The sequence below is a fragment of the Abramis brama genome (genome assembly GCF_963993115.1).
Source record: "Abramis brama genome assembly, chromosome: 14".
NCBI classification, from domain to species: Eukaryota; Metazoa; Chordata; class Actinopteri; order Cypriniformes; family Leuciscidae; genus Abramis; species Abramis brama.
In genome coordinates this window covers 14,652,678-14,666,158 of record NC_139976.1, presented here as the reverse complement: position 1 = coordinate 14,666,158, position 13,481 = coordinate 14,652,678, and the positions used below count along the sequence as shown (strand labels likewise).

The 13,481-nt window shown below is 35.8% G+C and overlaps 1 protein-coding gene across 2 annotated transcripts in view; it reads left to right on the top strand.

Moving 5' to 3' along the window:
- The window catches only part of prkcea (protein kinase C, epsilon a), a 66,743-nt gene that overhangs the window by 40,270 nt on the left and 12,992 nt on the right, over positions 1 to 13,481 (top strand). For both annotated transcript variants that reach the window (XM_084135455.1, XM_084135454.1), the window contains exon 11: positions 9,453 to 9,607. In XM_084135455.1, the coding sequence (XP_083991581.1) occupies positions 9,453 to 9,607 (155 nt within the window). The remainder of the gene's footprint in view (positions 1 to 9,452; positions 9,608 to 13,481) is intronic.

Here is a 13,481-nt window from a genome sequence, read left to right as displayed (position 1 = left end):
GTGTACTCTTTTTGAACTGCTGCCTCTGGTTTTAATCAGCTTTGGGATCGCAGCCATATTCTTATCAACTGTAATTACGCTGCAGAAATGTAAATAACATTACACAACTGTTTCTGATGAGGCCTGTTGGGACCATGGGTAGACAGGCTCCTGCACAGAGAAAATAGCCAAAAGAAGGGGCCCTGTAGAAAGACAGTGAGGAGGATTTTGGAACATGGAAAGTCTAAATGATTGCCTGAGAAAAAGAAAGAAGGAGGGGAAGATAGTTAGCTTATGCTGGAGAATTAACTGGGACTATTATATTATATTATATTATATTATATTATATTATATTATATTATACTGTATTATATTATATTATGTTATTCAACGTAATATATTATATTATTTAAAACTTAACATCAGTTTTAATTTAAAAATATTTTTTAAAGGATTCTAGCCTATACTGATTAATAAATATGAATGACTATTATATTATATTATAATATATTATTTTATTTAAAACTTAACATCTGTTTTAATGTAAAATATATTTTTATGACTATTATATTATATTATATTATATTATATTATATTATATTATATTATATTATAAAAACTTAAGCTCTAAGACTTATAAAATAAAATAAAGAATTCTAGCCTATTGATTATTAACACATGAATAATGACATTATGGGCCCTATCTTGCACCCAGCGCAATTGACTTTGTACACCGACGCATGTATCATTCCTATTTTGCACCCACGCACAGCGGACTTTTCCCTCCACAGACACACGTCGGTAAATTAGGGAATGAACTTGCGCTCCCGTGGGCGGTTCAGCGAAAAGAGGAGGCGTGTTCCAGCGCAAACGTTCCCTGGTGCTATTTTGCAGGTTTAGAAAACAATTCCGCCACTGACCAGGAAAAACCTAGTCTAAAGTCAGTGGCGCATTGCGCATGTTATTCATATGCTATTTTAAGGGCGCATGCTTGGCCATAATCAATGTAGCGTGTGGACAACGCGCATACACTTTGATTCTCTCATCTACACAGAAGCAGCAGTTTTCATTTTTGCAAATCATAGACTACATTATTACAAGGAAAAATATTAACATACGAGGGAAGTCATTGTTGTGTCAATGAAGATGTGAAAAAATAGGCATAAATCTAGCTTACACATTTACCCAAATTATCATACGCCTGTTTAACCAAAGCTAATTTGGGTGGGTTTCTCCCATCCCCAATGTCACTTCTCTGTCTTTTATCCCGCAAGAGTCCTTTATCCCGCCGGTATAATAGCAACAGCGCCCAAGACCCGCCCACAAAGTTACAGTTACTTGCGTTTCGCGTTTGATACTTGCGTTTCAGATCATTAAAATAGGGCCCTATATCATATTACGATCTTAACTTAAGTTAAACATACAACATACATTTTATATATATATATATACAGTGAGGAAAATAAGTATTTGAACACCCTGCTATTTTGCAAGTTCTCCCACTTAGAAATCATGGAGGGGTCTGAAATTGTCATCGTAGGTGCATGTCCACTGTGAGAGACATAATCTAAAAAAAAAAAATCCAGAAATCACAATGTATGATTTTTTTAAACTATTTATTTGTATGATACAGCTGCAAATAAGTATTTGAACACCTGAGAAAATCAATGTTAATATTTGGTACAGTAGCCTTTGTTTGCAATTACAGAGGTCAAACGTTTCCTGTAGTTTTTCACCAGGTTTGCACACACTGCAGGAGGGATTTTGGCCCACTCCACACAGATCTTCTCTAGATCAGTCAGGTTTCTGGGCTGTCGCTGAGAAACACGGAGTTTGAGCTCCCTCCAAAGATTCTCTATTGGGTTTAGGTCTGGAGACTGGCTAGGCCACGCCAGAACCTTGATATGCTTCTTACAGAGCCACTCCTTGGTTATCCTGGCTGTGTGCTTCGGGTCATTGTCATGTTGGAAGACCCAGCCTCGACCCATCTTCAATGCTCTAACTGAGGGAAGGAGGTTGTTCCCCAAAATCTCGCAATACATGGCCCCGGTCATCCTCTCCTTAATACAGTGCAGTCGCCCTGTCCCATGTGCAGAAAAACACCCCCAAAGCATGATGCTACCACCCCCATGCTTCACAGTAGGGATGGTGTTCTTGGGATGGTACTCATCATTCTTCTTCCTCCAAACACGTTTAGTGGAATTATGACCAAAAAGTTCTATTTTGGTCTCATCTGACCACATGACTTTCTCCCATGACTCCTCTGGATCATCCAAATGGTCATTGGCAAACTTAAGACGGGCCTTGACATGTGCTGGTTTAAGCAGGGGAACCTTCCGTGCCATGCATGATTTCAAACCATGACGTCTTAGTGTATTACCAACAGTAACCTTGGAAACGGTGGTCCCAGCTCTTTTCAGGTCATTGACCAGCTCCTCCCGTGTAGTTCTGGGCTGATTTCTCACCTTTCTTAGGATCATTGAGACCCCACGAGGTGAGATCTTGCATGGAGCCCCAGTCCGAGGGAGATTGACAGTCATGTTTAGCTTCTTCCATTTTCTAATGATTGCTCCAACAGTGGACCTTTATTCACCAAGCTGCTTGGCAATTTCCCCATAGTCCTTTCCAGCCTTGTGGAGGTGTACAATTTTGTCTCTAGTGTCTTTGGACAGCTCTTTGGTCTTGGCCATGTTAGTAGTTGGATTCTTACTGATTGTATGGGGTGGACAGGTGTTTTTATGCAGCTAACGACCTCAAACAGGTGCATCTAATTTAGGATAATAAATGGAGTGGAGGTGGACATTTTAAAGACAGACTAACAGGTCTTTGAGGGTCAGAATTCTAGCTGATAGACAGGTGTTCAAATACTGAAAGTGACATCTTTCCATCTAAACTACTTTCCATCTAAACTACTTTCTTCTTCTTTAGGCCTAAATATTTTATGAAAATGAACTCTGCGGATCCTTTTTCGTCTCATTTTCCTTTTTTTTACCTAACAGGGGATTTTTAATGCAAATACATTTGCATGGCTAGACTCATGGCTCGTAGTTGTGTTAGTTTGTGTGTTTTACACAAACAAAGGGTCTGCTGCTTTTAAAACACTATTTCCATACTCACGCACATTTCTCTGTGTCTTGTCTCACCAAATCTTGTGTGTTATTCGACCACCAGAAATGTGGGGGAGCATGTTTGTGGTGGCCTAATAACACGCAAGCTTTGGTGAGACAAGATAAATTCAATAAACACTACACTAGACTGACCAAATGTAGATATTCATAACGTTATTTATTCATGCCTACATACTAGTATAAGTCAAGAGAGAAGAGATGACAGACTTGTATATGTAAAACCAGTGAAGTGATTTGTTATCAGTATCACTCATTAGGTCACAACTGAAATGTTCAGCCTACTGATTATTATATTGTATTATATTATATTATATTATATTATATTATATTATATTATATTATATTATATTATGTTATATTATATTATATTTATTATATTAAAATATAAATATATATTATATTAAAATTCTGTCACAGATTACTCGCATAAACATTACAAAATATTTTGCCTAAGCTCATGTAGGATTGGGGTATGACATGATATAGCTTAAAATTATTATGTGAGTGATGATGTGAGTGAGTATTCTTATATTGCTAGGTTCATTTTAATGAATCATTTTGCATAACTTCCCAACATCTAGAAATAGTGTACTGCTATAACTTCTAAACATAAGTGAGTTAGAAGAATTAGATCAGTAGACATTGAAAATGGCTCTGTCTTGACTTGTGGTTTGTTATGGTTATGGACAGTGTGTTAGTGACTCCATTCCCAGCTGAGGACAGACACAGATGAGGTCATTAACACAGCTCACTATCTCTAGCACTGGCGTAACCCAGAAACCCTCATATGCTTCCCTCCGCTACTGTGAAGCAAGACTCAAGTGAGTTCAGTGAACCTGTGCCCTGATGATTTAGAAGATTTAGAACATGTAGTCTTGCTCTGTGTGTCTAAACAGTATGAAACTGCAGATACTTTTAAATACAGATGCACTGCAAACAATTACCGAGGTGAAGACCCAAGATCTAGATTACGTCAATGCTTTTAAGATCTCTTGCTCTTATTCTCTCTCTCTTTAATTTCAAAGTTGTCTTTATTAGGGCAAAATGTGAACTATATTTCTAGACATGCAGTTTCAGATTACTCTCTTTTTGTCAAATTTCAGATTTGTGTCATTGTCTTATACGCCGAGTGTCTGGTCTCATGTGTTCTCTCTGCAATTAAATGGGTGATTTGAGCACACGTCTTGCTTCTCTCTTTCTCTTTCTCTCTTCCTCTTTTTCCAGAGTAAATTGATGAGTTGAATTCGCTCTCAAAACTCTGAACAATGTTGTATTGCAGCCAGACCTGAGCTCATATTTCTCCTGCACGAAAACATCTTTCCTTCCATCTTTTGCTTTTTCTTAGTCCGTCTCTTTGTCTGCATTGCTCTCCGTTCGAACCTTTTTTTTTTCTTTTTTTTTACACCTATCTGTTAGACTGCTGGCTCTGAACATCTTTATTTCTGTAAACTGTCAGTGCATCTAATTCACAATTCTTTTAAAACGTCTTGATCTTTATTTGAAAGAATTAAAGAGCAGTTTTATGTCTATCCTTGTATTGTTCAACTAGTTGATATTAGAAAAGTAATTAGTAATGCAGTACTTTTTAGAGAGAGTAATTAGCACAGTAATCTAATCACATTGTTGAAGAAGCTAGTAATTAATAGGTTTCCATTAACAGTCATAAATTACTGTCACACCCTAATGGCTTACTAGGGAAATGCTTGTTTTGTACAATTCAAACAATTTCTATACACACAATACCATTAAAATTCTGGGGCTGATTCCCAGGATTTTTTTTTTTAATGTTTTTTGGTCCCACTTTATTATATTAGTCGTCTTTAACTACTGTGGTTTAACGTTTAAATTCATCAGGTGATAACTGGTATTTATTTTGCACATACATGTTTAAAGTGTAGTTATATTTTTTAAAAATACCTGCATGTAAGTATAGCTGTAATTAATTGTAATAAATTTTATATATATATATATATATATTAAAAAGTCATTTATTCCTGTCATGGCAAAGTTTAATTTCCTCCAGAAATCTTTCTAATATGCTGATTTGGTGCTCAAGAAATATTTCTTCTAATTATCAATGTTGAAAAATATTTTTTTCAGGATACTTGTATGCATTTATTTGAAATTGAAATCTTTTGTCACATTATAAAATCTTTACTGTAACTTTTAGATCAATTGAATGCATCCTTGCTGAATAAAACGGTAGTGTAATAATGATTAACATTTTAGAATTACCGCTCATTTGACTATTGCCGCATTCAGTAGCACTGCAGAACGTACAGTACAGCTGTATTCCGACACGGATTTGTTGAAGTTGTTGAGTTGTGTATGTGTCTATAGGCTTTCAATAATGCAGATTACAGGTCTTATCATGTTTGTGTACTGTATGTCTGTTTGGTGTTTTCAGCACCGGTTTGTCAGAAGCGTCCTGCACCTGCAGTCTTTAGAAAATAAGCCATTGAAAATGTCTTTCATAACATGTTATATAAGCATGGATGAGACTAAACAGACGTTTCCTTACACCACCCGTCTATCGCAGCATGACAGAGAACTGCCCTGCATAACACACACATTTCAGATGCAACGATACACTGTTCTTTTCTACATTCATGAGTCATGACACGATATCGAAAAGTCGTCTTGTGTCCCCTTTTAAGCTAACAAAACAGAGCCAGTTTTGACTAACCCAAACGGGGCTGTGCTGCGTCCACTATCTTCCAATCGGGGCTGCTGTCTTGTGGTCCAACCCAAACGGAAGAAACTATTTGTTCATTTCTAATTAGGGGCAGGAAATGTTTGTTCATATTGGATTGGGTGGGCCTCCTTCAGATTTCTTGGCACATTTACACAAACTATTTAAGCATCCTGTTTAAATTCCTCCTCTCTGAATGAACAAAATACACAAGTGGGCTTTTGTACACTTACATAAGATAACGTTATTCATCAAAAGTCATGGCTTAAAACAATTTGTGTCAGTCAGGCAATGTTGAATATGTCAGTGCGATATTTCTGGCGGCACTTCATTATGTATTCTGAATTAAATACCAACCACCACTTCACTATTAAGGTTCATTTAATATATCTATATTCTGATTGATTTAGCTATTATTGTCATTAACCTCTCTGCATAATGCTTAAGAAGTATGGCTACAATAATATTGGCACAAAATAATAAGGTCCTTTCATGAAAGTACTTTAAAACTCTGATTCGTTCAAATTTCTTCAAATTCAAACCTAATGTTTATATATACCTCAAATCATGTGGCATACTATGTGATATATGCTTTTACATTTATAAGACTTAAAAACAACAATAAAATGTTTAAAAAAATCGAACCAAATTAATCAACAAAGTGTGAGGGACCTTATTTACATCTAAAGTATAGACACTTGAAAGTCAGAGCTTTTAACTTGAGCAAATAAGAAACCCTCTTCAATCTCAAATCCTACACTTTTGCATATGAATACCACCTACAACAGTCTAGAATGATGTTGTTGACATTTGCACTGGCAAGCATCACTTCTGTACTGTGCAATTGTTGAATACTGTAAATAAAGTATAGTGATTCAGGAGAACTAAGGAGAATCAGCTATTACAACCAATTAACTCAAAGACGGTACAGGACAAAGAACTAAGGAGAACTCAGGGCTTAAATACATGGAGTAATGAGGAAACTAATTAAACAACAGGCGAACGAAAGCAGTAACTAACAAACTAGTGAACTATTGACAGAGAATATAGGCAAACAGAAACTGAACAGAAACAGGACATACACGTTACAGATAAGAGATTAAGGGCCAGATTAACTGACAGCTTGTCTCAGCGCAAACCCTCTTTTGGCGTTAAAAAAACTACTGTCAGGATTCACTAAAGGCACGCAGTGAAAAATTAGCAATGATAAGGCGACTGACCTTATTGCATATACATTTGTAGGAGTTTCCCTTTCTGATGCAAAATTTATGGGAGGGAGAGTATTTAAACAAGTCATGCAATGTGATTTACTTAGGTTTGTGGTAGTTAATGAGATTGATTTACTGGTATTTGTGCCATTATTAACACCCAAATAAAGCATATTTTAAACCATTTTTTTGTCAAAATGGAAATGAGCTACACTCCACTACCATCTGCGCTTTTATGGGATCGCGGTTTAACGCTAATTTGCCCTGTTTGGTAAATCTGGCCCTAAGTGATTATTTAGCAAAGAATAAAATATATGATTTGATATGATGTATTTTACCTTAAACAAAGACTTACAGTAATTGTGTTGTGTGTGTGTTTTTATGTTTTGTTTCCTTATAATCCATTGACCTTTGCTTAGCATAGCTAAGTGTGAGTGGGTGTGTGTGAAACTTTTTGGACCAATGATGTCCTACAATGTTCTTAAATGGCATGCTTAGTCTCCAGATTTAAATCTCATTGAAAATCTTTGGTGGGATTCTAAGAGAGCAGTGGCAACATGGAAACCAAAGATTATCAGTGATCTGAAAGCTTTTGCGCATGAGGTATGGGCTAAGATTCCACTAGAGAGGTGACAGAAGCTTTAATGCACTTAGAGGCAACATTTATTGGAGGTTATAAAAAGTATGTTTTGGGGTTGTTTAGAGACATTTTTAAACAGAGTAACTTAACATTCTCAGAATTACACAAATGTGTATTAATAAACTTTCTATGATAGTTTACTGATACCTTAGTTGAAGTGTTTTCATAAAATGTAATCGAAGACTATAGATATACAAAGACAGTGCGGGCGCACTCCTATTATTTATGAATGGGAGAAACTGCAATGCATAATATGGCAGAATAAGTCCCGCCTTCTAAATAAAAGAGCCAATCTCTAATTGGCAAAGTCATTGCGTCACTGCAGCTGCCGTTAGAAGCTCCGGTTCCCATGTAATCCAGAGACTCACGCTTAGGACTTTTTTAGCGCTATTTGAGGGTAGGAAACAACATTTATAGCACAATTCATGTCAGATTTTGTTGCTGATTTGAAATATGTTACTTAAAGCTACACTGTGTAGGATTTTCTCCCATCTAGCGGTGAAATTGTTTATGACTACCAACTGAATATTACTTTCTAGCCCCTCCCATTCCGAGGGCTTTTTAACTCCTACGGTGGACGTATTATTTCAAATCTGCCGGCAGTCGCGAGTAATCTCCCCCTCGCATTTGTCATTTGCCACTGAGTGTCAAAACGCGAAAGGTGAAGCTTGAATTTCCAGGTATGTCCCTCTTTGGCTAATGTATTTTCAAGATGGAGGCGCAACATGACTGCCGCCATTCGAACGACTCGCTCGTATGTATTCTAAATGGCAGATCCTACGCTTATAAGAATACTTAATTAGTTGGTAGAAGTAATTACACATTAATGAGCACAAATCATTTTGAAAGAACAAAGTGTTTTTTGCCAAGAATCAACTTAAAAAATTACACAGTGTAAATTTAAATGTGAGTTCTGCAAGCTGTTTTTGAGTTTTCAGTATGCCCCCATTCAAATAGATATGACTTGTTCTTGGGTGCCCGAAATAGTTGCCCAGAGGCATTGCACATATGGCTGTGAACAGAGTGAACAGACTTTCCTTGAAAGGGACTTTGATTTACTTTACAACAGCAGAACGTTTTTCTGGTCAGGGGTGTTGAGTAATTTGAAATTTGACAACTTTTTGGGGGATGTTGAATAAGTGGTAAATAACTGCTAAAATATGGTAATTTTATATCATATTTATTATAATATTTTGAAAAACATAAAAGTCTATGAAAAGTCGCCATGGACAGTTGATAGCCGGTTAAACTTTAAACTGCATGATTTCATGTAGCTTTACTGGAAATGCATTTCTTTGAATTGGGGACTTGTGTTGTTTTATTGTAAGGGCAATATAAAAGATGTATCTCAACTTCCTGATCATAAACTACGTGGATAAATAGATCAATGGATTATGATAAGAAGTGTATACGGTTTTTATATTGATATGCCTATTTCCTAATTTATTGGAAGGGAACACGAGAATCCCAAACTTTCTTTTCATGTTTCCTTATTAGAGTTACATTACAAGAAATGTTTCTTACTGTCAGAATGTGAGCTTCATTTTATCATCAAAGTGCCTGTGCTAGAATTATTTTATGTTTTTTGTGTTTTCTGGTGATTATATAAGCAAATTTGCTTTGTTGTCTGTTGGCGGGTTGCATTGCTTAACTGTTATCCGGACAGCTATATGTGAAACTGCAACAGGATTAACAGTGAAACTGTAGATAATTTAAAATCACGCTAATACTGGGTGTGGAGTCCTGTTCTATGAAAATGAACTATCTTTTTTGTCTTCTTTCTCATTCTCTCTCTATCTCTGCAGGATCGATTGTTCTTTGTTATGGAGTATGTAAACGGAGGAGACCTGATGTTTCAGATCCAGCGCTCACGAAAGTTTGATGAAGCTCGTTCCCGTTTCTACGCAGCTGAGGTCACATCAGCACTTATGTTCCTGCACCAACACGGCGTCATCTACAGGTATACTCACACAGAGTAGAAGTCAACAGGAAATGTTATTCAGAGCCTGTTTTACTTTTATAATGTGTCATTTTTATGAATGATTGATGAGTTTTATGAGATAGATTTTCAATGGGAAATAATATAGGGCAGGACTCAATTTTATCAATCAAAAAACTACTGGATTGTGAAAAGTATAGGTATTGCATACCAAAATGGAGCCAGGTGGTTTAGACATTTTGATTGAAAAAAAATTTGTAACACTTTAGTCTAGGGTCCCATTCTCATTGTTAATTGTTTTATTTGCATGCATATTACTAGAATTTAAGCTGTTTATTAGTGCTTATAAAGCACATAATAATGCCTTATTTTGCATGACCATATTCTACATCCCTTAATCCTACCCAATACCTAAACTTAACAACTACCTTACTAACTATTAATAAGCAGTAATTAGGAGTTTATTGAGGCAAACGTTGTAGTTAATAGTTTGTTAATAGTGAGAATTGGACCCTAAACTAAAGTGTGACCAAAAAATTAATAAATGTGTAATAAACATTAATATTTAATAATAACGATAACAGCAATAATACATTGTTGTTGTTGTTGTTGCTTACATATGGCTGTCTCTGCATATTAAGCTATGGTATGAACAGCCATTTTGACAAAACAAAAGTGCACAAAAAGTGCACACTTCACCTTAAACGTTAACATGAAAAAATCACAATTGACCCTTTGTATGTTCTTAATGCCCATTTATTTTCCTGGTCTCAAAATTGACTATATTATTTCATGTTACATTTCTTGGTGACACTAGCTGTGTAAAAATGGCACACTTTAAAGACACACATCATGCTAACTGGCACTCTAAAGACTTTAAATGCTTGTTTTTGTTCAAACTCTGAGGTAGATGCTAATCCCATTTGACCCTGGAGAGTTAGAAAAAGATCACGCCATTGTCTCTGTAGCATTTAGTATCAGCTAACCTCCCTCAATGAAATAAAGTCACCATTCAGGCCAGAGCAGCTTTCATTCTCCCCAGGGACAGCCGAAGATACAGTGTATACTGTGGGCTGACTTCATCTCTGAGCTCTTGATACAGTTCAGATTTTTTGAACAGAGGCTGATAAGATGAAACAACTGTGAAAAGTCTCAAAGGACTAATCCACAACCTTTTGTCAGGGTCTGCACGAGAAGCCCCCTCATTTTCTTAACATTTCTTTATTCATACACACTCACCCATTCTAATATTCACAACACACACACACACACACACACACACACACACACACACACAAACACAAACACTACGTTCATAAAGCAACAAATACAGTTGTAAGTCTTGTTTAAAGGGATAAAAATGGCAAGATACAGTTGTCAGTCTTGTTTAGAGTGATAAAATGGCAAAACATTTGTTAGTCTTGTTTAAAGTGATAAATATGCCGAAATACAGTTGTCAGTCTTGTTTAGAGTGATAAATATGGCAAAATACAGTTGTAAGTCTTGTTTGGAGAGATTAATATGGCAAAATACAGTTGTCAGTCTTGTTTAGAGTGATAAATATGGCAAAATACACTTGCCAGTCTTGTTTGGAGTTATAAATATGGCAAAATACAGTTGCCAGTCTTGTTTGGAGTGATAAATATGGCAAAATACAGTTGTAAGTCTTGTTTGGAGTGATAAATATGGCAAAATACAGTTGTAAGTCTTGTTTAGAGAGATAAATATGGCAAAATACAGTTGTAAGTCTTGTTTGGAGATAAATATGGCAAAACACAGTTGTCCGTCTTGTTTAGAGTGATAAATATGGCAAAATACAGTTGTAAGTCTTGTTTGGAGTGATAAATATGGCAAAATACAGTTGTCCGTCTTGTTTGGAGTGATAAATATGGCAAAATACAGTTGTAAGTCTTGTTTAGAGAGATAAATATGGCAAAATACAGTTGTAAGTCTTGTTTAGAGAGATAAATATGGCAAAATACAGTTGTAAGTCTTGTTTGGAGATAAATATGGCAAAACACAGTTGTCCGTCTTGTTTAGAGTGATAAATATGGCAAAATACAGTTGTAAGTCTTGTTTGGAGTGATAAATATGGCAAAATACAGTTGTCCGTCTTGTTTGGAGTGATAAATATGGCAAAATACAGTTGTAAGTCTTGTTTAGAGAGATAAATATGGCAAAATACAGTTGTCAGTCTTGTTTGGAGTGATAAATATGGCAAAATACAGTTGCCAGTCTTGTTTGGAGTGATAAATATGGCAAAATACAGTTGTAAGTCTTGTTTAGAGAGATAAATATGGCAAAATACAGTTGTACTGTAAGTCTTGTTGATAAATATGGCAAAATACAGTTGCCAGTCTTGTTTAGAGAGATAAATATGGCAAAATACAGTTGTAAGTCTTGTTCAGAGTGATAAATATGGCAAAATACAGTTGTAAGTCTTGTTTACAGAGATAAATATGGCAAAATACAGTTGTAAGTCTTGTTTAGAGTGATAAATATGGCAAAATATAGTTGTCCGTCTTGTTTGGAGTGATAAATATGGCAAAATACAGTTGCCAGTCTTGTTTAGAGAGATAAATATGGCAAAATACAGTTGTAAGTCTTGTTTGGAGTGATAAATATGGCAAAATACAGTTCACAAAGTGAACCGAATACATTATTCAATACGCTTTTGTCTGCTCTCATATGCACAGGACAATTTGAGAGTCACACCTGTTGATAAATACTGTTGTCAATCCCAAACATTTACTGTGTGAAGTTGTGAATGTAGCCAAACACATTAATTCTTTCCCAGGGACAAACTTGTATGCATGTATATGCAAAATCCCGCTGTCTTTCTGTCTGTTTATCACGCAATCAGACTTACAAGCAAAAATATCCACTGGAAGCTGAATAGATAGGCTGCGATGGATCACATGACACGAGAAAAGCACAAAAAGCAATATTTCTTATCCTCAGCTTGGGTAGACACTGTAGTACTGTGATAATCCTACTGCTGACTGCTGCAAGATACAAGAGGTCAAACTACACACAACCCCCTTTGAGACAGTCGTAATTTTTGCAGTACTAAAGCCCCTATCTCCTATCACTTAACTATGTTATCCTGTCAAAGGTGCTTGCCATATCAGTGTGCTGATGTTTGTATTGATTATTCTAGTCTGGTAAAGTGTTTTAAGTCCATAAATGTAAGTGATCTGTCAATGTCCATCTCCTTCTGCAGGTTTTGTTAATAGTAGTTATCCAAACATACATCCGACAAATGGTTGCAGGAATAGCAGTAAGTTCCCCAAAGTATTGATGATTGAATCTTTCCATATTTGTGGATTGTAATTTATTAGGTTTTGTAAGTGTCACTGTAAAATGTGTAGATGGTTTTACATGATAGATCTGGCCTCGGGGAAGCGCTGAGGAATGTAAATGGAGGTGGGATGATTTAGTGGATTAGAGCACCTTTCTGATGAATTCGAGGCCTCTTTATCCCCCAGCAACACCAATTAGGTGTTAGGAATTATCTCCACCTTTTCTCTCCAGCTCATCTTTTTTTTCTTGAGGAGTAAAATTGGGGAGAATATCAAAAAAATATACTGTACACTTCTAATTTGTATAAGCACTGAGTGTACACTTCTAAGGATATCAGTTTGATGTTTGAGATGTGTATAAGATCAAATGTGTCAAGAAGTTCCTTTTATTATTTTCTATCCCATTTCTCAGAGAGACAGAGCTTCTGCTTATACAGTGTATTGGCTACAGTTCAAAAGCAAAACAGTAGATTGTTTTTCACGTAAAGACATTTATATTGTTAGAAAAGATTTAAAGTACAATAAAAGTAAATGTTTTCACAACTGTTTTCGACATTGATATTAAGAAATGTTTCTTGAGAATGAAATCAGCA